The sequence below is a fragment of the Myotis daubentonii genome, chromosome 3 (genome assembly GCF_963259705.1).
Source record: "Myotis daubentonii chromosome 3, mMyoDau2.1, whole genome shotgun sequence".
NCBI lineage: Eukaryota > Metazoa > Chordata > Mammalia > Chiroptera > Vespertilionidae > Myotis > Myotis daubentonii.
The window spans coordinates 190077453-190104573 of record NC_081842.1 but is presented as its reverse complement, the minus strand read 5'-3'; the positions used below and the strand labels follow the sequence as shown (position 1 = coordinate 190104573).

Below are 27121 nucleotides of genomic sequence, written 5' to 3'. Positions count from 1 at the left end.
ATATAATATAATAACCATTAAGATACATGAATAAGAACCAGAAGGGAATAACTCCAAAATGAAAATAGTAGTGTTAAGAATGTGGGATTATAAAAGGGTTTTTTTCTTCTTTTTAAAATACTTGTTTTAATGTGATTACATTGTTTTTAATTTTAAAAAGGAAATACCCATGAAAATAGAAAAGAATGCTGAATTAGCCATGTATGTGTTCTGCTGAATAGAAACCTAATTAAAGCACCAGCTTAAGTCACTATATTGATCAATATCAAACGAACTTGAAAAATCCATATTTAGAACTGGTTTAATGAATTTGTCAGCAATTTTGAAGATTCCTGGTTGATGTCCAGCAGGAAATCTATTATAACTTCTCCATGTCATGTTCCACCTTCATGTCCAAGCTTTAAGTGAGCAGCTTTGATTAGTCTAGTTTTAGACATCAGTGATTTTATAGTTCTGACTTTTGGACTTGTTCATAGATGTGATGTATCTTTTTTCAGAGAAGCCACAGTGTATGTATGTATCCACCTTCAGAATTCTGTGAACAGGAAAGACTCGAGGGACTTGGGGTTTGCCACTGCTTCTTCTGACTTGTGTTCTTTAGTTTCTTAAAGACTTCCAACTGACTCTACCAAACCTGTTACAGAAAAACTAAGAAAGGCCACCTGTGAGAACTTTAGGTGCATGGGGTCTCTTGACAGCATTTTGGGGTAACAGGGATAAGGGTTCAATAGGATTTCAGTTTTGACAATTGCCAAACACAAAGACAGCCAAATAAAATTACCTTTAATTTATGTTTATGGATTATCTTCTACCGTGAGTCAGGATTCTATTAGGTGTGGGGGTGAAGCAGTGGTGAGGAGAGAAGGAACTGGAAGGTTTAAATACCATATAGAGGAAGTTACCCCTAAATGCGATGCTTTCTCAAGCCAGCAACTCACAACTGGTTAGTCAGCCATGACTCTCAGTCATACAGATGATTGTCTTGACTTTACTAACCTGGAGTTTGGTAGGGGCAAGATTTTATTCAATGGGTCATATTCAGAGATGCCAGTCAGTATTGTTTCCTAAAAGACAAGAAAGCATTAATTTAAATTTTGTAATGATAAACCATTGGCATTATGATCCTAGAACTATGCTTTGTATATATACTAGAGGCCCGATGCACAAAATTCGTACAAGAGTAGGCCTTCCCAGCCACAGTGGCTACCTAGACCCCTCCTTCTTTCTACCCCTCCCTCCCTTGCAGCTGTGGCAGCTGCCTCAATCTGTGGCTGCAGCCCTGGCTTCATCCAGAAGGTCGTCCGGAAGGACGTCTGGTCTAATTAGCATACTACGCTTTTATTATTATAGATTTTTTTTGTTAAAAATGTAATCTCCTCGTCTCACACCTGTTAGACAAGAGGTGGTAAATGCTGATGAGGATGTGGAGAAAAAGGAACTCTCGTGCACTATTTGTAGGAATATAAACTGGGGTAGCTACTATGGAAAACAGTTTGGAGGTTCCTCAAAAAATTAAAAATAGCCCTAGCTTGTTTGGCTCAGTGGATAGAGCACCAGCCTGCAGACTGAAGGGTCCCAAGTTCGATTCCGGTCAAGGGCACTGCCCATGTTACGGGCTTGATCCCCAGTGTGAGGTGTGCAGAAGGCAGCCTATCAATGATTTTCTCTCACCGAAGTTTCTATCTCTCCCTCTCCCTTCCTCTCTGAAATCAATAAAAAAATATTTTAAAAAATTAAAAATAGAACTATATGACCCAGCAATTCCACTCTGGGTATTTATCCAAAGGAATCAAAATCACTACCCTGAAGACACATCTGCACTCCATGCTAAGTGCAGCATTATTTACAATAGCCAAGACATGGAAGCCACCAAGTATCCATTGTGGATGAATTAATAAAGAAATTGTTAAGCACACACACAAACACACAATGTGGAATACTATCAAGCCATAAAAAAAGAAGGAAATCCTGCCATTTGTGATAACATGGGTAGACTTTAAGGACATTATGCTAAGTGGAATAAGTCAGAGAAAAACAAATACTATATGATGTCACTTGTATGTGAAATCTCATGGACAAACTCACAGCAACAGAGATAAGATCTGTGGTTGCTAGAGGTAGGGGGTGGGGTAATTAGGTAAAGATGGTCAAAAGGTACACACTTGCAGTTACAAGATAAATTCTGGGATGTAATGTACAACATGATGACTATAGTTAACAATACTGTATATTTGAAAGTTGTTAAGAGAATAGATCTTAAAGTTTTCATGATTAGGAATAATATTATAAGTACCCTGGGAAGAAACATATAACCTAAGATACAAGCCAGGGAAGAAAGCAAGCAAGTCCCTGTTCTGGATTTAAAATGCAACTCAGCTCATTGAAATTCCTCTTGCTGACTCGCTCACCAACCAGACACTGGACCTTGTCTGAACCTATACTACCTGTCTGCTTGGATTTTTGTAACATAATTGCTTTCTTCTGACTCAGATGTTTTCCTTAGGTTTGACTTCTTGCCAGACCATACTAGCTTCACTTTACCTCTCTGAACCTCAGATTTGCTCCTCTCTCAGATTGGACTAGAACTATACATGGCAAACAGGGTTGTCGAGAATGAGGCATACATGTGAAGACATTTAACATTAATTCATTCTCAAATATTTACGGAGCACCTGTGCATAGATACAATTACAGATAAGATACAATCTTTGATCCAGGATCTCATGGCTGAGTTGATGAGTTGGAGAAGAAGTAAAAGGGCAATGACAATAGAGTATGTTAAGGAAGAAGTTATGAGGCGTGCACAACTTGCCCTGGGACCACACAGAAGGAGAGTGTTTAGTAAAAGCTGATCCAATAAAGCGCAAAGCTGGCCAAGAACAGACTCAGGGGCTGCTGCCCTGGTGTGCAGGCAATGAGCCTCTCTACCACAGTCCACCATGAAGCCAAGTTCAGGCGACAACTATATAGAGAAGATGAAGGGAAGAGAGAACAGAGCAACCGTAACAACCTAAACTTCATATTAAACATCTACCAAGAAGCTCATATCTTACCTCTCCTCTGCAAATCTGGACGCTTCTTATAATGCGTTCTAAGAGGCCAACCTGCTCTGTGAGCTGGAGACTGTTTTCCTGTAATTGCTTATTTTCTTTATCCAGGAAAAGTACTCTAAGAATGGGATAAATCAGAGGCATGACTAAAAATTTCTACATTATTATTAAAAACTATGTCCCACTTCCCACTAGCTCTGGGTCTTAGCCCACTGTTCAGATTTTAGAACCAACTTTAGTGTGCCAAGTGAAAATTAATAAGCTTCTGGCCTGTACATAGTCATTCAATACCTACAGAGACATACTATGTGCAAGAGAATGAAAGGCATAGTTCTAGCCCTGGACTCACATCAGGAAGGATATGATCCCATTTAGGAGTGGAACTGAAAGAAGAGACTCTGCATCCCTTCAAATGCAGTAACTACACAGCCTGAATCTGGTTTGATCTCATGCAGTCATCCCATACATTAGTAGCAGCAGCTGCAACCATTTACTGAGTACTTACCATGTACTTAGGCACTGGAACCTATCCACATAGAAAGCACTTCAACCTTTTCATGTATCCTATATAATAAAAGCCTAATATGCTAAATGTCTGGTCGGCCAGTCATCCATTCAACCAATCAAAGCCTAATATGCTAATGATATGCTAAGGCAGCTCAACTGCTCGCTATGACGTGCACTGACTACCAGGGGGCAGATGCTCTGACTGGTAGGTTAGCTTGCTGCTGGGGTCCAGCCAATCAGGAATGAGCAAGACCGGCCAGACACTCACTGGAGCCCTCCCGTGTCCCTTCCCGGCCCTGATTGTGCACCTCTGGGGTCCCTCGGCCTGGCCTGCACCCTCTCGCAATCCGGGACCCCTCGGGGGATGTTGGAGAGCCGGTTTCAGCCCGATTCTGCAGACCAGGCCGAGGGACCCCACTGGTGCACAAATTTGTGCACTGGGCCTTTAATTATCTCATATAATCACAACAACCTCACAAGATATTGTTATGAAGCCTATTTTACAGGTGATGAAACTGAAGCTCAGAGAGGGGACAGTAATTTGTGTAAGAAGATTAAAACTAGAAAGTCATAGAGCTGGGATGCCAACCCAGAACTTTCAAACTTGTAAAGCCCGAGGTCCTCACCGCTTTGCCAGGCCCACTCTGCAGGGCTGCAGTTTATACAGGACACACGAGAGTGCGATCGTTTTAATCAGAGGTTTATGTTTGAGTTTTGCCACTTACTAGCTGTGCGACCAGGGCAAATTACTAAATGTGAGTCTCAGTTTCCTCATCTGTAAAATGAGGAAAACTCCTGTAGAGAAGCTTACTCTAAGGCAGCGGTTCTCAACCTGTGGGTCGCGACCCTTTTGGGGGTCGAACGACCCTTTCACAGGGGTCGCCTAAGACCATCAGAAAACACATATATAATTACATATTGTTTCTGTGATTAATCACTATGCTTTAATTATGTTCAATTTGTAACAATGAAAATACATCCTGCGTATCAGATATTTACATGACGATTCATAACAGTAGCAAAATTACAGTTATGAAGTAGCAACAAAAATAATTTTATGGTTGGGGGTCACCACAACATAAGGAACTGTATTAAAGGGTCGCGGCATTAGGAAGTTTGAGAACCACTGCTCTAAGGAAAACATAAGTCCAGTCCAGGTGACCAAGTGTGTCTTCAGGAGGGCAAGACAGGGACATTATTAATAGGGAGACACAGCAAGAGGAACTTCAGTGAGCTGAGTTGCATTTTAAAGAGTCAATTGTGTTGAGACGGTCAGAAGCAATGGCATAGTTTGAGAAGGGCAATAAATTATGTGGAATATATAAAAGGGGGTAAATAGATAGTAAAAGGTAATCAGAGCCTCTCCATGCCTGCCTGGAGCAGCATGTATCCATAATCAGTGGAAAGGAAAGTTCTAGTTTGCTTGGCAGATGTCTCCTCAGGCTGCAGTGCCATGAGTTCTGGTATCAGGCTGCCATGACACTGACTAAACTGGGTGAGTACCCTAACCAATTTGGACCTCAGCTTCTCACCCATAAAATAGGTTATAATAGTGTCTCCCTCCTGGGATTGGTATGAAGACAAAATAAATATATTTAGAGATAGCTTAGAACAGTGCCTAGCATATAGCAAATGCTCAAAGTGTTAATTATTATAGGTATTATTGGTGATACTGTCTGTTAAGATCAACCCACACTCTTTGCTCTGACTCTGTGCTCTGAGGAAACTTTTGATGGTAATTAAAGTTCCCTATAGAGGAGAGTTTGCTTGAGCTAGCTGATCTGTGAATTCTTATCTGCTGAGAATAGTCTCCTCACAAATTAATACATTGGTAGCCTGTGAGTTTCATGAATTTATGTTACTAGTGTGAGCCCGTTTCTCTCTTGGTCTACCTTGATTCCATGGGTATCAAATGATAAAAATGAGTGTCAACACACACAAAGTGATAGGCCAGAATGAGCATAGTGGGTCCTCAAGGAGGCAATGCCATCATGAATGAGCCTACCTGAATGGCCAGCCCACCTTCTCCATGATATTTTTCTCTGTGGTTTCACAACTTCTGCCCCTTGTATGAACTGCTGAAAACAGCAGACAGCAGAGCAACATGATGAGATAGGACATAAGCTCAAAGGACAGTCTCAGGAAGCATCTCTCTGTTGAGGGAGATCCTTTAGTGTTCACTGGCAACTGTGGCAGGACCACACCCACCTGTGCTGAACAGACGATATCGTGCATTTGTTGTCATGGATCAATTTTTCTTGCTCCATGAGCTGCTCCAGAAGCTTCCTATTTTCTAGGAGCAGGTTATCATTTTGGGCAGTGACCTGGTCCTGGAATGCCTTCTCCTATGAGTAAAAGCAAAAGCCCCCTCATTACCACAGGAGGAAAAATGATCAGTTTAAGAACATCAGCCTGGTTATAACTCCGATAGCAAATTTCCCTTATTTACGTTTTCTCTCTTGTGGTCTAGGCTGTTTTCACCTTTTTGCCGACACTGTCAGCTAGATTGTTCCATATATTTTGGGTACTTATGTCATGTAGTTTGTTCGGATATTTACTCATTCTTTTGGGTTATCTGAGCACTCAACTTCTAATAAGGTCCCAATGATCTCAACTATATTCTAACTACATTAATATCAAATCACAGACAAATACAACTGAATCTTTGAAGCTCCAGATTGAAAAAAAATTCCCCATAATGGATTTCCACTTGCTTTGTAGTTATATTTTTAAGGCCAAGAGAGGAAGATGGGAATTCAGCCACCTGACTTGGCAACTGGTATCAGGATCTCAGTTGGGTTGTCAAGTCAAGCATGTCAGCCAGGCACTAATAGGATTCCTGCAGTGAGGATGCTGAAATGATCTCTAGCTGGGCACCATGCTTCATTTTCTACCAATGATTTCCCCTGAAAACAATAGCTAGGGAAGTAGCTGAAACGAAAAAGGAGTATTTTTTGTGAAAAAAGCACTAACATTCTTATAGTGAGTCAGTAGGTATTAGTAAATATCTGTTGTTGAAGACTTTAGGAGCTCAAAAGTGTAAAAGTTCCCTTCTCATTTCACCAGTTACTGTCAATAGTAGCAAGGCCCTTGCCAGTTTGGCTCAGTGGATAGAGTGTCAGCCCAGGTTCAATTCCAGTTAGGCACATACCTCAGTTGGTTGCAGGCTCCATCCTGGCCTTGGCCAGAGTGCGTGCAAGAGGCAACCAATTGATGACACATCAATGTTTCTCTCTCTGCGTCTCTCCCCCTCCCTTCCACTCTCTAAAAATCAATGGAAAAATATCCTTGGTGAGAATTAACAACAACAAAATAGTAGCAGGCAAGAGCTTTCACCTTTTCATGCGTGTTCCTCACCTGCCAAGGGTGGAGGAAGTGGGGGTAGAAGAAGAATGACCTCTGGCAGAGGGGTGAATCACAGAGTTAAGAGGGGTAAGTTTCTTTCTTTCTTTAAAATAATATACTAATATAGAACATTCAGAAAAAACTGTCCATATATGTGGAATCTTAAATAAAAAACAAACAAATAAAAAACAGAAAACAAATTGGTGGTTGCCAGAGACAAGGGGGGAAGTGGGCAAAATGGGTGAAGGGAGTCAAAAGGCACAAAGTTTCAGTTATAAATAAATGAGCCATAGAGATGCAATGTCTGGCATGGTGACTATAGTTAACAATATTACATTTTATATTTGAAAGTTGCTAAAAGTACATTTTAAAAAGTTCTTATCACAAAAAAATGCATAACGATGTATGGTGCTGGATGTTAGCTAGACTTATTGTGGGGATCATTTTGTGATATATACAAATACAGAATCATTATGTTGTATACCTGAAATGAATATAATGTCATATGTCAATTATATCTCAAAAAAAAGAAAGAAAAGGAAAAAACTGTCCATCAGGGAGTTATAAAGGAGGAGGTTATATTATGTTCTGAAACAAACCAGATTTTAGTCTTGGATCCAGAACCCTTCAATGTCTAACAGTAGTCTCCCCTGATATTATTTAAATACATTTATGCTTAGGGTTGAGAATAGAAGGAGCCATCCCGAAACAATACTCTATGCAGCCACAACTGGATTAGCGAGGAAATTGAGTGGGGCAGGCTACTGACACCCTGTCCTTTGGAAATACCATACTTCTTTGAACCAAAAAAATCAGGACACTTGCTCCAATAATAGGGTAAAATATTTTGGGACATCTGGTTTGGATGGTCACAACAGTCAGAGGACTCAACTGGTTCACTGTATATAGAGAAGGCTGAAAAATTAAGCCCAAAAAGGTGACATTATTTTCTGGACATTTGGTGCTTAGAAAGTGAGCCCAGCTTTTTAATGCTCAGGGCTCTGGTCCATGGGCCCTAAAATAAGTAAACTCTGGACCACCAGGTTTGTACCACTGTGGGTCTTCTCCAGGCGATTTCCAATTCTAGTAACAAGTTCTCTTGTGAACTGTGCACCCACTGATTAACATGAGCCCAAGAGATTTTTACACCAAAAAGACAGGCTACAAAAATTTGTATGTGCCAGGTACCACTTTAGGCATTTCATATTTAAATCCTGGTGAGGGAGGGATATATTTCCCCCACTTCACAGATGAGGAAAATGAAAGGAAAACATTACTGGCAGAGTCCATTGCTCTCCATTTTGAATTTATGTAGTTTAATGATCTCAAGACCATTCTGCCTTGGATTCTATTCACCTGCCCCATGTCCTCCCTACCCACACACCAGCAAGTCATAATGGCAATAAGGCAAACATAAGGAAACCATGGGTATTTAGAAATAAGCTTGTAGGCACTAATTAAGGATTGATAAAGAAATAGGGATGACCTAGTTTCACAGCCATTTAAACTAACAGGAGTTTGAGGCAAATGAGGGCTTATAGAAATTAGGAAGGAATGAGTTACTGAAGGTGTTTCGGCATTCTTTGCTGATGGGTGTTTAAGAAAATATATTTTCACTTGAAGGCAAGATACAATTTTAAGCAGACAGTGCAGACTATTTTCAGTGTCCAGTTTGAACATCACTATGAGTCTTAAATTCCTTTTTGGCAGAGCTTAAACAGTTATTGAAAGAAGGTGCAAGAAAAGACATGAAAACATGGGCTATGAAGAGGCCACAAATAAATTTTTTTTAAATGAGGGGGTTTTCCATGACTGACCACCAGCACCATCAGTGAGCTCGTCACCTTTTTCTCTCTCACCTTTTCTAATTTTTGCCGCAGTATTCCAATGTCATTTTCAAGTAGTTTAATTCTCTCATCTCGAAGCTCTACTTCGTGAACGAAACGACTCTTGACTCTGTGAAGCTTGGTTTTGTGATGATAATATTTTTTATTATAGTTTCTATAAAAATAAATTTGAAAACAGGCACACTTGAACACAGTGAAATTTTATTTTGCCTCCTAAATATGCACCTCTCTTGGGGTTCCTCTTCTTGCTTTGTCAGGGCCTGGAACCAGACAGGGATACTTGTCCTGCCTCAGCTCTGCAGTACTTTTTGCCCTCAAGTAGGGGAATGGACCTAGAGAACACCAGCTTTTATTCATCACCATGGACTCAAGTCTCTGGCTTATCTTGGTCTTGAGCTGATGAGTGTAAGCTATGCTTACAAGTTTAATTTTGGAAACTCCTTGACTTCTGATCCCTGCTCCACTGATTCCGTCATCAATTTTAAATTTTCTAGTTCTTAGCTATGCCCTTGTATAGTAATATAACCCACTTCAATATTGTCTATTTTCCAGATAACTAGGTCTGCTCTCAGTCCTTACCTTGAGTCTGGACTTTTAAATGCAAATTCTATATAGGTCTCTGCTCTGCTCAAGACTTTTATTCTGATTCTGACATAAATCTTACTGCCAATAAGCACAAGAAAAAAATGTTCAACATTATTAGCTATTAAGGAAATGCAAATGAAAACTACAATGAAATATAACTTCACAGCCACTAGGATGGCTAAGATAAAAAAAGAAAGATAATAACAAGTGCTGACAAGGATGTGGAAAAATTGGAACTCTCATACACTGATATTAGGAATATCAAATGGTACAGCCTCTTTGGACAAAGCCTGGCAGTTCCTCAAATGAGTAATAGAGCCATATGACCCAGCAGTTCCACTACTAGAGAAAGTCTAAGAAAATGAAAACATATGGCCCAGCTGGTGTGGCTCAGTTGGTGGAGCATCTTCACATGCACTAAGAGGTCACTGGTTCAATTCCCAGTCGGGGCTCATGCCCAGGTTGTGGGCTCAATCCCCAGTAGGGGACGCACAGAAGGCAGCGTATTGATGTTCTTCTTTCTCATCAATGTTTCTCTCTCTCTCTCTCAAATAAATAAAAACGTATTTTTAAAAAAAGAAAAGAAAACGTGGATAAAAACGTGTATATGAATGTTCATAGTAACACTATTCACAAAAGCCAATAGGTGGAAACAACCCACATTTCCACCAACTGATGAATAGATAAACAAGATATGGTGTGTACATATAATGGAATATTATTCAGCCTTAAAAAGAAAATTTTGCCTGGCCAGTGTGGTTCAGTGGTTGAGCGTCAACCCATGAACCAGGAGGTCACGGTTTGATTCCTGGTCAGGGCACATGCCTGGGTTGTGGGCTTGATCCCCAGTAGGGGGATGCAGGAGGCAGCCGATCAATGATTCTCATCACTGATGTTTCTATCGCTCTCTTCCTCTCTGAAATCAATAAAAATACATTTTTTTAAAGAAAGGAAAATTTGATACGTGCTACATTATAGAAAATTTGGAAATCCAACTTCCAATATGATCAGTATTATAAGACTGTTGTATTTCCTGTTAGTCTTTTTGTAAGCATCTTTTGTTTAAACATAGTCTACATTGAAATTTTTATCTTATGCTCTTGTCATTGATTATATCATAATTATTTTCCCATGCTATCTAGTCTTCAAAGCCACCATCTCTTACAGTTATAATATGTTCCATGAATGTATTATACTAGATCTAACTAGTTCCTATTGCTGGATGTTCAGGTTTCTTCCTGTAGTGTTATGCATGGTCTGAAGAGTATGTTGATGCAGTACAAGTGAGGGCTTAGCCCTTCCCTTGCCGTTGCTGGCTTGATGTTTGGCACACTTCTGGGTTTGGTCAGAAGTTCTGTTGGCCAACTTGCCTGTTGAACATGAGCTTTGTTAACTACTAGCATTTGAGGCAGCACAATACTGATGCTCTAAAATTTAGGGACAGCTTTTAGCTCATGTTTAAGTAAAACCAGATGGTCTTTCTATTATTTTTACCTCAAAGAAGCAAGGAATTTGTTTCTCTGGAAGAGTGGTTGGGAAAACATGGAAAAAATGAGCATTGTCTGTAAAGGTCAGGACTGGGGACCAGGGGAATGAAAACAGAAATGAACCTAGAGGGTTTTTTTGTTGTTGTTGATGGGAAATTTTTTTTTGTTTTTGTATTTTTTGAACCTAGAGTTTTGACAGATCCTTCCATTTTCATTCCCAAAGCTGTAGTTTTCAGCCTGCATGCACATCAGCATCACATGGGGAAGCTTTTAGCAGAATATTAATCCCCAAACCTTATCTGAAGATAATGCTTTCATTAATCTATGTTGGGGCCCAGGCATATGCAGCTAGGGTTAGGATCCACTGGACAAATAACACGGAAAAATATTCAGCCTCACTGCCCACCAAGGAAACTCAAAATAAAATAATAATGAAGTAATTTATGACCATGTAAGCATTAAAATTCATAGCACATGTTAAGCAAAAGAAGTTCAGACACAAAAGAGTACAAGCAGTATGATTCCTCCTAGATGTTTTAGGAGAGACAGAAACCGGAAGAGTGAATGCCTGGGAGTGGGTGAGGGAGCAGGAGATACAGATCGACTGCAAAAAAGTCGGAGAGAACTTCAAGGGGTAATGGAAATGTTCTGTACCTTGACTGAAGTAGTGGTTATGTCAGTGTATACATTTGTGGAAACTCATCAAATTGTACATTTGAAATCTGTGCATTTATTATAAGTAAGTTATACCTCAATTTAAAAAAAGAATATTGCAAAAATTTCATCAATGGTAGCACCCAATACTAATGCGGATGTGGTGAATGCTTCTCTTATATAATGATGGCAAAATTTTGGTAGGATGCTTCTGAATGTTTGTCAAGCTGTTATTACAGCTATTTGACCAGTAATTCCATTTCTGGGAATATATTCTACAAAAATTAATTTAAAAAAATATATTTTTATTGATTTTTTTAGAGAGAGAGGAAAAGAGAGGGATAGAGAGAAAGAAACATCAACAAGAAAGGAATATCATGTATATGCTGCCTCCTGCGTGCCCCCCACTAGGGATTGAGCCCACAACCTGGGCATGTGCCCTGACTGGGAATTGAACCAGTTACCTCTGAGTTCCTGGGTCAATGCTTAACCGCTGAGCCACATCTTTCGGGCTATAAAAATAATTTTAAATGAAAAAACACTTTTCAGTGTTATTTCTAATAAAAACATCGATCACAGGCCTGTGAGTAATTTTCACTAAATTAGGACTGTGTTGTGAGAGTTGACTCCAGCAGACCTAGAATTGCTCTGAGCTGTTTTGCTAAAGTTCTTGGCACTGACCACTGGTCAAGGAATGAAAATACTGATTACAAGGGTGTTGCTTTGTAACCGTAGGTCCAAGGAGTTTCATGGCAGTTTGCACCACCTTGTCAGCACTGTTTATTGGTAACGATGAGATTGATGATTTTCACCAGTCTCAGGGCGAACCCGGAAGGCTCTGCTCTTGAGGCTGGTTACATAGCAGAGGTATACTCACATGACCAGCAGAGCATTTAAAAAAAATCTTAGCTGAGATTCCATTTTGGGATCCCTGGTTGTGAGGTGTTCAGTGCATGTCTGTGGTTTGTGACCCGCGAGAGCAGTTGCTTCCGGGCGGGGCCCTTACAGAGGGAAGACCCCGGGGCTCCTGCCTAACTGCTCGGACTGCTGCTGTGAGAGAGCCATGGGTGGGGTGCGTATCCTGACTCCATTCTGTTGCCACATTGTGCCTTCTGCAGAGCTGTACCTTTGTAAGCTCTGTCGCTGGGGCTCGGTTAGTCTTCTTCAGCAATCAAACCCAATTTAACTGGCATGTTAGTGCAAGGACATATTAACTTGATGAAATATTATACTTTAAAAAATAAGCAAATTGAAAGACTGTAGCCAAGTGAACAATGCTTATGAGATGATATTAAGAGAAAGAGAATATAATCATTTTTCTTCCTATGATAATAAAATCAAGGAGTGAAGATGGGATGGATTCTAGGTGTGTGTTTTTTCCAAAAATTTGCATTGTTGCCTGGCTGGCATGGCTCAGTGGTTGAGCGTCAACCTATGAACCAGGAGGTCACAGTTCAATTCCTTGTCAAGCCATATGCCTGGGTTGTGGGCTCAATCCCTAGTGTGGGGCATGCAGGAGGCAACTGATAATGATTCTCTCTCATCGATGTTTCTATCTCTCTCTCATTCTCCCTTCTTCTCTGAAATCAATAAAAATATATTTTTTAAAAAAATGTAACTCCTAAAAACCAAATGTAATTTTACTTTTGGAGTTTGATATTAACCTGACATGTATCAGCATTATATATTAAATGTCAATTCCTCTGACAAGCATTGTGGCATTTTACACATAGACCCATCACTTCATTCTCTTACCTCCTCTAATGTAGTAAGAGCACTGCATAGGTTATCAGAGGACTGAGTTCTCGTCTAAGATTTGTAAGCAGCATGAACTGAACAGCATGTACTCCCTTGACCATGATTTCTACATTTCTCAGTAATATGATGATCAAAGCAAGATAACGAATACTATTGACCTGAAAAATACTCTCTGCTAGACAGCAGTAAATAATGGTTTTTAAGTCATTATCATTGGCATCATCAACATAGTAGGTAAGAACATAAAAGAATAAGAAACTTCAATCTATAAAGGAATAAAACAAGACTAAGAGACGAGAGCAGAGAGGTTGGTCATAGAGAAAACACAACAAATGAATAGATATAATAATGGTTGTGTGCTAGGTACTGTTCTAAGTAAGCACTTTGCATGTTTATTCATTTAATTCTTACAATGACTTTACGAGATAACTGTTATTTTGCCCATTTTACAGATGAGAGCCCTCAGACACAGGGAGTTTACATAACTCACCCAAGGTCACACGGCTACTTTCTAGTAGAACCAAGATTTGTAACAGGCAGTATGGCTCCAGAGTCCATACTTGAACTACGGTGCTACATTCCAGGGCAGAGGAGAGTGGGAGGAATCTGGTGGAATGACCAGGAAATGGAATGAAAGAGCAGGAATTCCAGGAACACTCATTTTTATTGAGCACCTATTATGTACCAGGAACTATGGATAAAAAGATGAGTGAGACTGTGGCCCATGCCCCTGAAAAGTCAACAGTATGGTGAGGAAGACAGGCAATAAGTCACATTATTTCAAAACAACATGGCAAATTCTTAAATAAGTACAGAGAGGCATATACTAAGCGATATAGGAAGACAGAATGAACACTTCTCCCAGCCCAGGCTGGTGGTGTCAAGAAAGGCTTCTTAGAGAAGGTCTAAGAAGTATGATTTGAAATGAAGAGTTGAAACGGGAAGAGGGTGGTCCAGGTTGAGGAAAACAGTGAGGAGAAAAAGCCTGAAGGCAAGTGAGAAGGGTGTATTGGAGGCAAAGCAAACATTTCCCTCCCAGAGAGAACTTGTTTTTGTTTACCTCACATGGACATCAAGCTGCTTCAAAAATGTCCCATATTCTTTATGTAGAGCTTCCTTTTCTTGCTGCAACCCAGACACCTTCTCTGACAATTCCTGGTAGCTCTTGAGATACTGAAAAACATTGATTTCAGAGAGGAAGGGAGAGGGAGAGAGATCAAAACATCAATGATGAGAGAGAATCATTGATTGGCTGCCTCCTGCATGCCCCCTACTGGGGATCGAGCCTGCAACCCTGGTGTGTGCCCTTGACCAGAATGGAACCTGGGACCTTTCAGTCTGCAGGCTGACGTTCTATCCACTGAGCCAAATCAGCTAGAGGTGAAAAACATTTTTTAAAATGAGAATATTCTGTGCTGAATAAAGGTATGATGTTGATGGAATGTAAATTGACAAAGCCTTTCTGCTGAAAAAAGCTTACAGTGGCTCCAGCTTCTGACACTGTAGTAGCTTCCTGTGATTTCTGCTATTTCAGATTTTCTGCAGCTCTTTGCCTTGACTTTTGCTCCACCAGCCTTTCCAATAGTTTTGCAAGCATCTAATTACCTATATAAAAAGTCTTCCAGCTCACCCTAGCCGGTTTGGCTCAGTGGATAGAGCCTCGGGTCAAGGGCACATACCTTGGTTGAAGGCTCCTCCCTGGTCAGGGCCCTGGTTGGGTCTCGTGCAGGAGGCAACCAATCAATGTGTTTCTCTCACATTGATGTTTCCCTCTGACTTTCCCTCTCCCACTCGTCCTAAAGAATCAATGGAAAAATATCCTCAGGTGAGGATTAACAAAAGAAGGAAAAAAAAGTCTTCCAGCTCAAAGTCTATCAAGTGAAAGCTGTTTTCCTGAGCTAACCCTGACTAATAAAGTATCTGGTTCTAGAAATGGCTCCTCAAATATAGGAAGCCCAAAGATTGGTTATCTGACCAGGTTAGATGTAAAGGCAGTAGAATCTTGTCAGTAGTATTAGATATCCATGACGTAAGGGTTGATTAGGTTATAGTTTATAGTTGCCTGTCCTGAAATACTTTGGGAGACCACCTGATTGGTATAAAGAATGTTATAGCAGAATTGAGAACAAGGAGTTTGGGGTGGCCTAGCCATAGCAGTTCTTCCTGATCTTCTACTCATCCCTAACTCTCCCTCCCAACAGTTTTATAGGCATGTTACTGCTTGTGTTAAATCCCTTCTTGCTCAAAATACCTACAGTAAATTCTGCTTTCCTGGCTGAACCCTGACTAAACGAATGGGTGAAGTGCTAGGCGCTCCATAAGTATTAGCTATTGATTGATGGCAGCGATCTGCAACCTTTTTCATCTCATGGAACATATACACTAGTTACTAAAATTCTGTGGCACAACAAAATATATTATCGTTTTTGCTGATCTGACACACACAAAAAAAGTGTAATTTTGATTCATTTATACCAGATGGCTACTGTTATGTTGGCTGTAGTCATTTTTTTATTTGACAATCTAATGGAAAAGAAGTCAATGCCCCTCACTAAACAGTGAGGTACTGAATGTTTAAAAATGTTTTGTGGCACACCGACTGAAAACTGCAGCTCTTTGGGAACTGGAAAACTGAGAAGCATGTCTATTTACTTTCTTACCTCATCAGATTTTCTTTTTTCATTTTCCAGTTGTTTAAGTTGGGCCTCTTGTTGCTGAATTCTGTGTTGTTGCTGAGAACTGGTCATTTCTAGTATATTCTCTTTATCTAGTAAGATTTTCACTTTTTGTTGTAGCTCATTTATATTTTGATCTAGGAGTTTCCTGAGGGCAATTAATATACATTAAATTACACCGTGAATTGCAAAGCTTTGCAAATGAAACTCTCTGAGGTAAAATTGTGTTTTTAAAAATCCTTATCCAAGGATATGTTTTTCATTGATCAGAGAGACAGAGAGAGAGAGAGAGAGAGAGGGAGAGAGAAACATTCATGTGAGAGAGAAACATCGATTGGTTGCCTCCTGTATGTGTCCCAAAATGGGATCAAACCTGCAACCTGGGTATGTGCCGGGACCAGAATGGAACCCGTGGCCCTTCAGAGCAAGGGACAGCACTCCTACCAACTACGCCACTTGGCCAGGGCGTTTCCCATTACTTTTAAGATAAAGTTCAAACTCTTAAATATAGCTTGCTAGCTAGCCTCATTTTAGCTTACCTTTCTAGCCTCATTTTCGTGCCACTCCCTATACCCACAAACATTTTGTGCCAGCCAAAATGAACTCCCCCACCCCCCAAAATGAAACAAGTCATTCTCCACACTTACTCTTCCTCTGCAACGCCAGCCTTTTCCCTATCTTCCTTGTCCAGGCCTTCCTTTGCCTAATATTCTCTACTTAGCTTTCCCATGCCAGCTGCTTTAGTCTCAGCTTAATAGCTTCCTTAGAGGAAGGCTTTCTTGAGCTCTCTAGGCCAGATTAGCTGTCCTTGCTACCTGCTATCACAGCATCATAAACTCGCCTCAGTATAACACATATTTCATTGCAGTTGCAAAGTCTTATGTAGAGGGTATTCTTTACAGTGAAACTGAGAGTCCTGATTTAGCGTATGATTTCTGTTGACTGTGTAGCCCCAGCATTCTATTCAGTTTCTTCACAGCCTGCCCCATAAACCTTAGTTCTCCCCTTACTAGTCATTAACCCCCTGAGGCAACAAAAACAATGGCCACACCTTCACTAAAGGTCACAAGGTATGAGTTTCTGTTAAGCTAAAGATAATATCTTGACCTAAGTTATGTTTCAGCTCCTGTGTCCTAAGGTGGAATGACTCCCTGGCTACTTTCCCATAAAACTGGGCAGAGGGATGCCAGAGCTGTCTGCACAGTTTCGAACCCCTAACCCACAGTGTCTTGTGATTTGCCCTATATTGTCTGTAACCTACATGCCATTGGAGTGTTTAGGGTTTTAAGCATTAGCTCCCCATTCTCTGGGGTGTTGCCACTTATAATAAGTTAGTAAATATTTCCCCACAGCAATTCTTGGTGTTTAGTGTTTGGCTCTGCTAGTGCCAGGTGGCTGCACTTTTTCTGTTCGATAACAATACCATCTATAATAATAAAAGCATAATATGCTAATTAGACCAGACAGCCAAACGACCTTCCAGATGTCATTCAGATGTCCTTCCGGATGAAGCTGCAGCGGTGGGGGCCAAGGCAGAGGTGGTTAGGGGTGATCAGGCAGGCAGGCAGAGCAGTTAGGGGTGATCAGGCAGGCAGGCAGAGCAGTTAGGGGCGATCAGGCAGGCAGGCAGAGTGGTTAGGGGCGATCAGGCAGGCAGGCAGGCGAGCAGTTAGGAGCCAGTGGTCCCGGATTGTGAGAGGGATGTCTGTAAGAGGGATGTCTTACTGGCAGTCAGACATCCCCTGAGGGGTCCTGGATTGCAAGAGGGTGCAGGCCAGGCTGAGGGACATCCCTCCCCCCTCCCAGTCTCCCTCCCTTCTGTGCACGAATTTCGTGCCCCAGGCCTCTAGTTATTTATAAAAACAAAAGTGTCTAAAAAGCATTTTACATGAATAATGATAGATGTAACAGGATGCTGTACATATACTTAAAAGGATAGTATGAAATAAATCAGTAACAGAGAGATAGCTGGAAAATCCCAAAATATTTAGTGATTAAACAAACAGTTCTAAAAAATGCATTTGTCAAAAAAGAAGTCTTAAGGAATTAAAAAATATTTTGAACTATGCTTATTTGACATGAAAATGAAAATACAACTTACAAAATTCATGAGGTGCATCAAAAATAGTGCTTAGAGGGAAATTTATAGCATTAAGTGCAAATATTATAAAAGATGGAAAAAAAACCAACAATCTAAGTTTCCACCTTAGGAAAACTAGAGAAAGAGACCAATATAAGCCTAAATTGAGCAGAATAAGAGAAACAATAAATATTAGATGAGAAAACCATGAAATTGAAAACAGGAAAACAACAGAGAAACCATGAAACTAAAGCTGGCTCTTTGAAAAGATCAATAATATCGATAAACCTCTAACTAGGCTAACCAAGAAACAGAAAACATAAATTACTAATATCAGAAGTGAAAGAGGGATCATCACTATTGCCAGGGAGAAAAATTTTTCCTCTTCCCAGAGGGGAGCAGAGTAGGACTGATAGGCCAGGTACAGAAGGTCACCAGGGCAAAAAGCCCCAGGTCACTAGCAACAGGCAAAACTGGGAAAACAAGGATCTTGCCCTGTGTAACCTTTCCTCCCGTGGCATATTGATGGTCATGCGGGTTGGATCCTCCCGTGACCTTTCCTCCCCTGGCATGTCGATAGTCATGTGGTAGACCCTCTTGGAGGAGGAACAAAGCGCTGAAGAGTGGCTTCCTGCAACTCCCAGGCAGGCCCTTGCATGACCACTCCTTTAAGCATTTAACCCCACAGATAACATCTAGGCCTCAGTTGTGTTCAGCTCCAGGCTCAGAAAAGCTGCAAAACCAGACAAGCAATACCATAACTGACATCAGGACCACTTGCATGACTAATGACCCCTAGTCCTGGCACTGACCAAACAGTAGAGACCACACCCTGAGAGGACATACCTGGAAAAATGATGAATATGCTATTGGGATCCACTCCTGAGACCTCCAGATAAATACCCTTAAGACAGAGGACCCAGTGCTGCTCTCCCTCCAGGAGCCGGCCGGTGCCTTAACCCCCAAGATGAGTTACCTTTCTCTCTCCAAGGACACTCCTTTTGTCTTTGTAACTTGTTTCCTGAGCCCATTTCTTCTACAGCTCACTTCCTCTATCTCTGTAGCTTTCTAATACACTTGCTCTTATAGTTTGAGTCTTGGCTCTGAATTCTTAGCCAGAACTCAAGTACTGAAGGTCTGACTCCACTGGTCAAATACCTGGTGCCATCTCACCACCAACTCTTCTAGGTTCTTCTGGTTGGTCTAATAGTTAAATTAACATGAAACAGATTAGCAGGAGAAAAACAAACTAAAGTTTAATAACATACTTCCTGCACAAAAGGGAGAGATGCAGGAACACTGAAGAACTTGCCAAGATGACAAAAGCCTTCACCTTTATCTTCAGCTAAAGACAAAAAAAAAAAAAAAAAAAAAAAGATGGTGGCAGTGGGGAGTCAGTTATGGAAGGTTACCAGGAAAAGCACAGTAAACAAGCATAATATTATTGTCCACACCTTCTCCATTGATCATGTCTAGAGATATCCTCCTCTTCACGGTATAGTGAGGGACACACCCTTACAAATGTAAATGTCCTTTTACAAAGAGTAACTTCTACTTGTTTTTCAGAGGTTCTCCCTTGTCTTCTGTTTCTTAAAATCAACCTGCTTAAATAAAATACTCACTATCCCAAAGAGGCATATTTTGAGGTAGCAAACTCTGCTCCCCTCCTCTATTGATCCCCTGGACATTAAGAGACAGTAAGGGGACTTCTCCCAGCTCCTCACCCCCTCCGCCAGCTTCCTGCAAGTCCTTGCACCCACTGGCATGTCTCAGGCTGAGTTTGACAAAGCTGCTGAGGCTGTTAAGCAACTCAAGACCAAGCCAGCAGGTGATGAGATGCTGTTCATCTACAACCGCTACAAACAAGCAACTGTGGGTGACATAAATACAGAACGGCCTTGGATGTTGGACCTCAAAGGCAAGGCCAAGTGGGATGCCTGGAGTGAGCTGAAAGGAACGTCCAAGGAAGATGCCATGAAAGTGTACATCAACGAAGTAGGAGAACTAAAGAAAAAATATGGAATATAGGGACTGGATTTGGCTGCCAGCTACGCATGTCATCTAAACTGATAATCATGCCCTGTTTTTCTAATACCACGGATGAAGTGAAATAATGAAATTACCTTCTTCCTGAACACTGTCCAGGATATGGCTCTAACAGATTGAGGAGCAGAAATGGTTACTCACCTTGCAGAGTAGTTTTTATCTATAGATCAATTAAAACTGCATTTGTTACTTAAAAAAAAGACAGTAAGGGAATATTATGAACAACTCTACGCCCACAAATTTAATAACAAATGTGGACTAAATGGGGCCACATGCTAACCTGACAAGCTCAGGAAAGGCCTGCAGGTGGCCTTGTAAACTCAGAGACCTAAAGTAACCACAAAGAATGGTCTGAGGCGAACTGGTTTGGCTTAGTGGATAGAGCGTCGGCCTGCGGACTCAAGGGTCCCAGGTTCGATTCCGGTCAAGGGCATGTACCCTGGTTGCGGGCACATCCCCAGTGGGGGGCATGCAGGAGGCAGCTGATCAATCTCTCTCATCGATGTTTCTAACTCTCTATCCCTCTCCCTTCTTCTCTGTAAAAAATCAATAGAATATATTTTAAAAAAAAGAAAAAAAAAGAATGGTCTGAAATTAAAACTTAAAAAAAAGAAAGAAAGCTATTTTTATTGACTTCAGAGGGGAAAGGAGAGGGGAGAGAGAAACATCAATGATGAGAGAGAATCATTAATTGGCTGCCTCCTGCATGCCCCTACTGAGGATTGAGCCTGCAACCCGGGCCTAGGCCCTGACCGGGAATCAAACCATGACCTCCTGGTTCATAGGTAGACATTCAACCACTGAGCCACATCAGCCGGGCATGAAATTAAACTTTTTAATTAAAGAGCAGCCTGGCTGGCATGGCTCAGTGATTGACCATCAACCTATAAACTAGGAGATCATGGTTTGATTCCTGGTCAGGGCCACATGCCCAGGTTGCAGGCTCAATCCTCAGTAGAAGTGTGCAGGGGGCAGCCAATCAATGATTCTCTCTCATCATTGTTTCTTTCTCTGTCTCCCTTTCCTTTCCCCTCTGAAATCAATTTAAAAAACAAACAGTCTTTGGTGGGTAGTTCATGTCCAAGGCTGGTATCATCCTCCACAACGATCAACTTTGATCTTAATTGAGCCTATTGTCTTTTTGCATCTAGATAACATGCCTTTGGAATGTTGGGGTAACTTGTAATTTCCCTTTTTTTCCGGACTCCTCAGGGCACAACCAATGCACCAAGGGCCACAAATTCCCTCATTGTTATTGCTATTTGTGTTAATTGTTATGTGTTAATTGTTAACTGTTAACTATCCCATGCTCACCTAGGTAAAAGAAGCATGTGTCTATCATTTTACTTTTTATCCAATCCCAGAAGTAACTCCCTCCCCTTTGCTTTCTCCCACCTCCCTAATCTATCACCAATGGATTTCATGTAACCCACTTTCTCCTTCTTTGATGGTAATTTATAAAAATAAGTGAAAAACCACCATTCTCTGGAGCATTGTACTGTCTCAATGTGTTGAGATTCTGCTTCCTGGAAATAGTTGACAGTTTGGCTCAAATAAACTCACAAAAATTCTTTATAGGTTTGAATAATGTATTTCTTACATTAACAATTGTTAGGGATGGGAGGGAGAAATAGAATAGTGGAAACTAGCTATAGTTATAAGAAATATTAATTATGCTCTGTTAATCGTGATTGTTTTGTTCTGATTAAAGAAAGCACATTCTATGCTGGCTGGGAATGGTAAGTCCCCTGGACCTTGGAGCTAACCTGGAAATGCGGCCCATCTTCCTCATCAGAGAGCTGCCTATTATGATGGAAAGATTAACAACCTTGTTGCCAGGCAAGACTGGAGGCACCATCCTTTGCAAACCTCCAGCAGGCATTGCCTGTAAACTGTAACCATTACACCCAATTTTATTCCTTTTCCCTACTTCCCCATCCCTGCTTGCCTATTTTTATTTTGCATACCCATTCTTATTCCTTCTGCCTACTTTCCCATGTAATCTTTGTCCTTCTACTCCATATAACAACTGGCATATGGGGGGAGGGAGTGCAGAGCAGATTTTTGTGGATGAGCAGCAGGTTACTTAAAAAAAAAAAAAAAGACAGTAAGGGAGTATTATGAACAACTCTATGTTCATAATATGTTTACTGGCATAAACACACATACATGATTCAACCCTGTCTCTGCTTAATTGGCTCAAGTAGTGAAAGGCAGCCCGGAACCATTGGCTGTATGGTTTCAAAATGATACCAATTATCTATAATCTCTTCCAGAAATGTTGAAGAGGGGATACTTTCAAACTAATTCTAATAGGCAGCATTATACTAATACCAAACCCAGATAAGGATATTTCAAATAGGAAAACTGCAGACCATTATCTCCCATGAACATGTCCAAACTCAATGTGGCCAGGTAGGCTCATCACAACCAGGCCTAACTTACCCTTCTAGCTTCATTTGTCACTCTCCTAGTCCCCAAACATTTTGTTCTAGCCAAAACGAACATTTCTCACTTCACTGATGGTGATGATGACGATAACAGTAATAATTACATCAAATAATGCAACAACAACAGCACTTTTTAGTAGAGTCTTCCTAATGTGTCAACTTGGCTAGGAATTCTGTCCATGCATGTTTCTGGTTAGAGTGGGCTACAAGGCATATTTTGTAGAAGATTTGGAGGGCAGAAGAGAAGCATTTTGTTTTTTACTCTTGGAAGGTTGGAATATGTGCTCTTGTAGCTCACTTCTTCTGCCTCTGTGAACTTTCCTTCCAGAGGATCAAGGCACACTTACCCAGGCTCACTCCTGTTGCTATGATCTTGCCTCTTCTATCTTAAGCTCTTCCTCTGTTTCACTGTCCCTAGCTTTAAACTCTCAAAATCATCTGGACTTGTGTTGTGAATCTTTCCTGCATGAAGTCAAGAACTGAGGGCCAATATTACCACTAACAGTTCTACTTCTCCAATTGAACCCTGACTGATACAAGTGCTTACTATGCGCTAGACACTGATACAAGCCAACTGCTTATAACTCATTTAATTTACACAATGATCCTATGAGGTAGGAGTTTTGTGTTTGTTTTTTTACCATTCATCATTTTTGTTTTACCTCATTGTATGTTTGCCTTTCAGGCTTTCTCTTGCTTTGTGAGTAATGCTTAAAAGGCATTCTTATTGTAGTTTATTCAGAATTTAGTTGTATTATAACAGAAGGACAGCCTGTCATCCTGCTAGAAGGGACAGTCGGACAACTATTTTTCTACTATACCTCACTGAGTGAATTCATTATTCATCTGTACCTTCATTCATTCATTCACTTACTCAAACATTTTTTTGTTCACTAAATATTTACTGAATACCTACTGAGTGTCAAGCCCTGTGCTAGAGCTTTTAATTGGAGGTGAAAGTAAATTTCTGAGCTTCATAGTATATGTGGATGTCTGTATATCTTTTCACTGTCTAAAATAATATTTTTCTTAAAATATATGTAAATCACACTGAGTGCTACAGAAGTAGGAAGCATCAATTGCTGGAGTTTAGGGCATCTAAGGTAATTTAAGTGAGATCCTAATAATCTAATAATTTTAGAAAAAAATATGACAGCTCATATCTGGTAGCAACTTGTTGATGATTAAGATGCTTGTAACGTACTTGGAACTTCTTTGAAGAAAATCAGCTCATAAATACAAAACACCAACTTCATTCTAGTCTGCATTTTGTGCTAATCATGTTAGAAGTAGAAAAGCAAATCCCAGAGTATGCTATTTCCTAGGCAATTCAGTCATTCAGGAAAATATACTGGTGCATCGAGTGTGTTCCTGAACAACAAGAAAGAATCCCTGCCTTAAGAATCCCACACTCGCCTCTGGCTGGTGTGTTGGTTGGTTGGTTGGCTGGCTGTTGCCCCTTGCACTAAAAGCTTGCGGTTCGATTTCCAGTTGGGACATATGCCTGGGTTGTGGGCTCGATCACTGGTGGGGGCTTGCAGGAGGCAGCTGATTGATGTTTTGGTCTCACACAGCAATGTTCCTCTCTCTCCCTCCCTCTAAAAATCAGTAAAATTCTTAAAAAAGAAAAGAAAAGAATCTTATACTCTAGTGTGAAAGGCAAACAAGGAAAGAAATTATTAGTACACAAGGTGATAAGTGCAATATATACTGGTAAGAGTGTGAGTTTATTTCAGCAGGGGGGGGGGGGACAAGAAGAAACACTGGTGAGTAGACACTGCTGGTAAACTCAACCAAGATTAGCCCATGAGAAGCTGACATCTTTGCTCCTCTTACCTCTCTTGTTGTTGTTCTTTTATCCTTTCCTCTAGTTGCTTCTTTCCCAAAATACAAGCATCTGTGAGACAGACTTTATGAGCCTGTTTTAATTTCTGCTGTAGATCCAAAATCTTGAATGAAAAAAGTTTACAAATAAAACTTTAAAGAAAAATGTGACCTATTTTCCAATTAGGGAAATATGATATAAATAACAAACACAATAGTACTGGCACACAATCTGATCATTCAATGATTTTTCCGTATTATAAGTACAGCATATGACAAAAGTAGGTTTGTAATTGTTTGTATGGAAAAGAATAATTAATAAATAATAATATAAGAATAAGCTTTGTGCACTGCATACTCACAACTATAAACTTACCTTTGCCCAATCCTGAATATATGTGTGTGCTCTCTTTTACAGCCATATACCATCCCACTATAAGAATATACCATAACTGCCGAGACCGGTTTGGCTCAGTGGATAGAGCGTCGGCCTGCGGACTGAAGGGTCCCAGGTTCGATTCCGGTCAAGGGCATGTGCCTGGGTTGCGGGCGCATCCCCAGTGGGAGATGTGCAGGAGGCAGCTGATCGATGTTTCTCTCTCATCGATGTTTCTAGCTCTCTATCTCTCTCCCTTCCTCTCTGTAAAAAATCAATAAAATGTATTTAAAAAAAAAAAAAAAGAATATACCATAACTTATTTCGCCCTAACTGGTTTGGCTCAGTGGATAGAGTGTCAGCCTGCGGACTGAAAGGTCCCAGGTTCGATTCCAGTCAAGGGCATGTACCTTGGTTGCGGGCACATCCCCAGTAGGGGGTGTGCAGGAGGCAGCTGATCGATGTTTCTCTCTCATTGATGTTTTTAACTCTCTATCCCTCTCCCTTCCTCTCTGTAAAAAATCAATAAAATATATTTTAAAAAAAAAGAATATACCATAACTTATTTAATTAACCTCCTACTGGTGGACATTTAGGTTAATTCCAATCTCTTGCTACTATAAACAATGTCTCTGGAATACTTTATGAGGTGTGGATTTGCCAGGGCAAAGGTTATTATTTGTTTGTTTGATAGATAAGGCCAAACTGTCCCTATAGGTATTAGACCAGTTTACACTTCTAACAGCAATGTGTGAGAGTGTCTGGTTTCTCACAGTGTGGCTACATTCATGGATAATATCTCAAAACAAAGTCAAAGTCTCTTACAAAGCTAGTATCAATTAGCATATTGCCCAGCACCAGTAATAGGTTCTTTAATACTCTGGTCATTCTCAAAATAAGATTTATAATGTGAAAGAGAGATATATAATTTTATTTTAGAATTTACATGTTAGATTAAAAGTGTCATTAAAATATTTTTGTTAGGTAAATATGCTTTTAAACTTGTTTACTTTTTAAAAAATATATTTTTTATTGATTTTTAGAAAGAGAGGAAGAGAGAGGGATAGAAAGATAGAAACATCAAAGAGAGGGGAACATCATTGGTGGGCTGCCTTCTGCATATCCTCTACTGGGGACTGAACTGCAACCCAGGGATGTGTCCTGACCGGGAATCAAACTGGCGACCTCTTGGTTCCTGGGTCGACACTCAACCACTGAGTCACACCGGCCTGGCAAGACTTGTTTATTTTGATAAGCCTTTGTGTCACCTAAATTTGTAACTGGTACATAGTAAGTATTCAATAAATATTTGCTGAATGACTAGATTTCAGCAGAATAGCTGTTCTCCCTCTATTGTATTCCTGACCCACCAATGAGTCCCTTACAATAGTTTGACACCACATTCCCCACAAACATTCAGTGAATGCCAGTGTATGGCAGACCTTTTCTAAGAGAAGATCTTTCTGCATCAGCCTAAGCCCTGGCCCTAAGCCCTTTGCAGAACCCATACACCACAGGAGAGGTGAAGAAGCAGAATGATTCAGGGCAATGGCAGAGGCCAGGTCTAGTTCCTCTGAACTGCTCAGGGGAAATACTAACTTAAAGATATTCAGTCTTAATTCCACAGAAGAAAGTATCACCCCACTGGCTTCTCTGTCAAGGACAGATGCCAAACTTTTGAACTCGCCACCCAGTTTAAGAAAGAACATTTCCAAAACTTCTGAAGTCCATTCTGTGACCCTCGTTAATTATATTCCTTCCTGCTCCAGCTGAGAAAACCAATATCTTGACTTGTGTGTCAATCATTTCTTTGTTTTTTCTTTTAACAATATATCTCTCTATGTGACATGGCTTTCATGTTGTACTATTTTGACCTTTATATCAGTGGAATCATACTATGATTTTCCTGACCTGGTTTTTATTCAATATTACATTGAACTCAGCATGTACCTGTAATTAATTAAGTTTCGCTGTTGCATGCTGTTGTGTAAATATATAATGTATTTATTCAATCTCATATCAGTGGGCACTTGGGTTGTTTCCAATTTTCTGCTTTTCCAAACACTGTTACATGAAAATGGCTGAATTCCTGCCTTCGGATGCATATGTGCCGTATAATAGCTCCTCTAGTGTTTATGCCTAGTAGTAGAAGTGTGGGGTTGTACAGTATATACATCTTGAACTTAACTAGAAATCACCATCCAACTGTTTTCTGAAGTGTTTATTTGGATTTACTCTTCCAACCGTAGTCAGTATGAGCTCCTACTGCACAGAACCCTCACCAATATTTAGTAGTGTCTAAATTTTAAATTTTACCAATCTTTATCAATTACTTTTTTATGGAGCAATAACACATGCAGTAAAGTGTAAATGCAATACACTTTTACTTATAGGATCACCTCTCAGGCTAACATATAGAATACTTGTAAGCACCACA

At 40.4% G+C, this 27121-nt stretch overlaps 2 protein-coding genes across 2 annotated transcripts in view; one reads left to right on the top strand and one right to left on the bottom strand.

The window, feature by feature from the left end:
• Positions 1 to 417: 417 nt before the first annotated feature.
• Positions 418 to 27121, bottom strand: part of CCDC30 (coiled-coil domain containing 30) — an 80368-nt gene continuing 53664 nt past the window's right edge. Inside the window, 8 exon segments of the mRNA XM_059689799.1 lie at positions 418 to 648; positions 997 to 1064; positions 3054 to 3168; positions 5766 to 5902; positions 8762 to 8903; positions 14294 to 14406; positions 15894 to 16056; positions 24321 to 24433. Of these exon segments, the coding sequence (XP_059545782.1) occupies positions 528 to 648; positions 997 to 1064; positions 3054 to 3168; positions 5766 to 5902; positions 8762 to 8903; positions 14294 to 14406; positions 15894 to 16056; positions 24321 to 24433 (972 nt within the window). The 3' untranslated portion in view covers positions 418 to 527.
• On the top strand, positions 19740 to 20226 carry LOC132231152 (acyl-CoA-binding protein-like). Its single transcript, XM_059689797.1, has one exon. It carries the CDS (start codon positions 19753 to 19755, stop codon positions 20014 to 20016), a length of 264 nt encoding a protein of 87 aa, XP_059545780.1. The 5' UTR covers positions 19740 to 19752; the 3' UTR covers positions 20017 to 20226.

Coding starts and splice junctions, on each gene's coding strand:
- LOC132231152 (XM_059689797.1), top strand. CDS start 19,753: ATGTCTCAGGCTGAGTTTGACAAAGCTGCTGAGGCTGTTAAGCAACTC.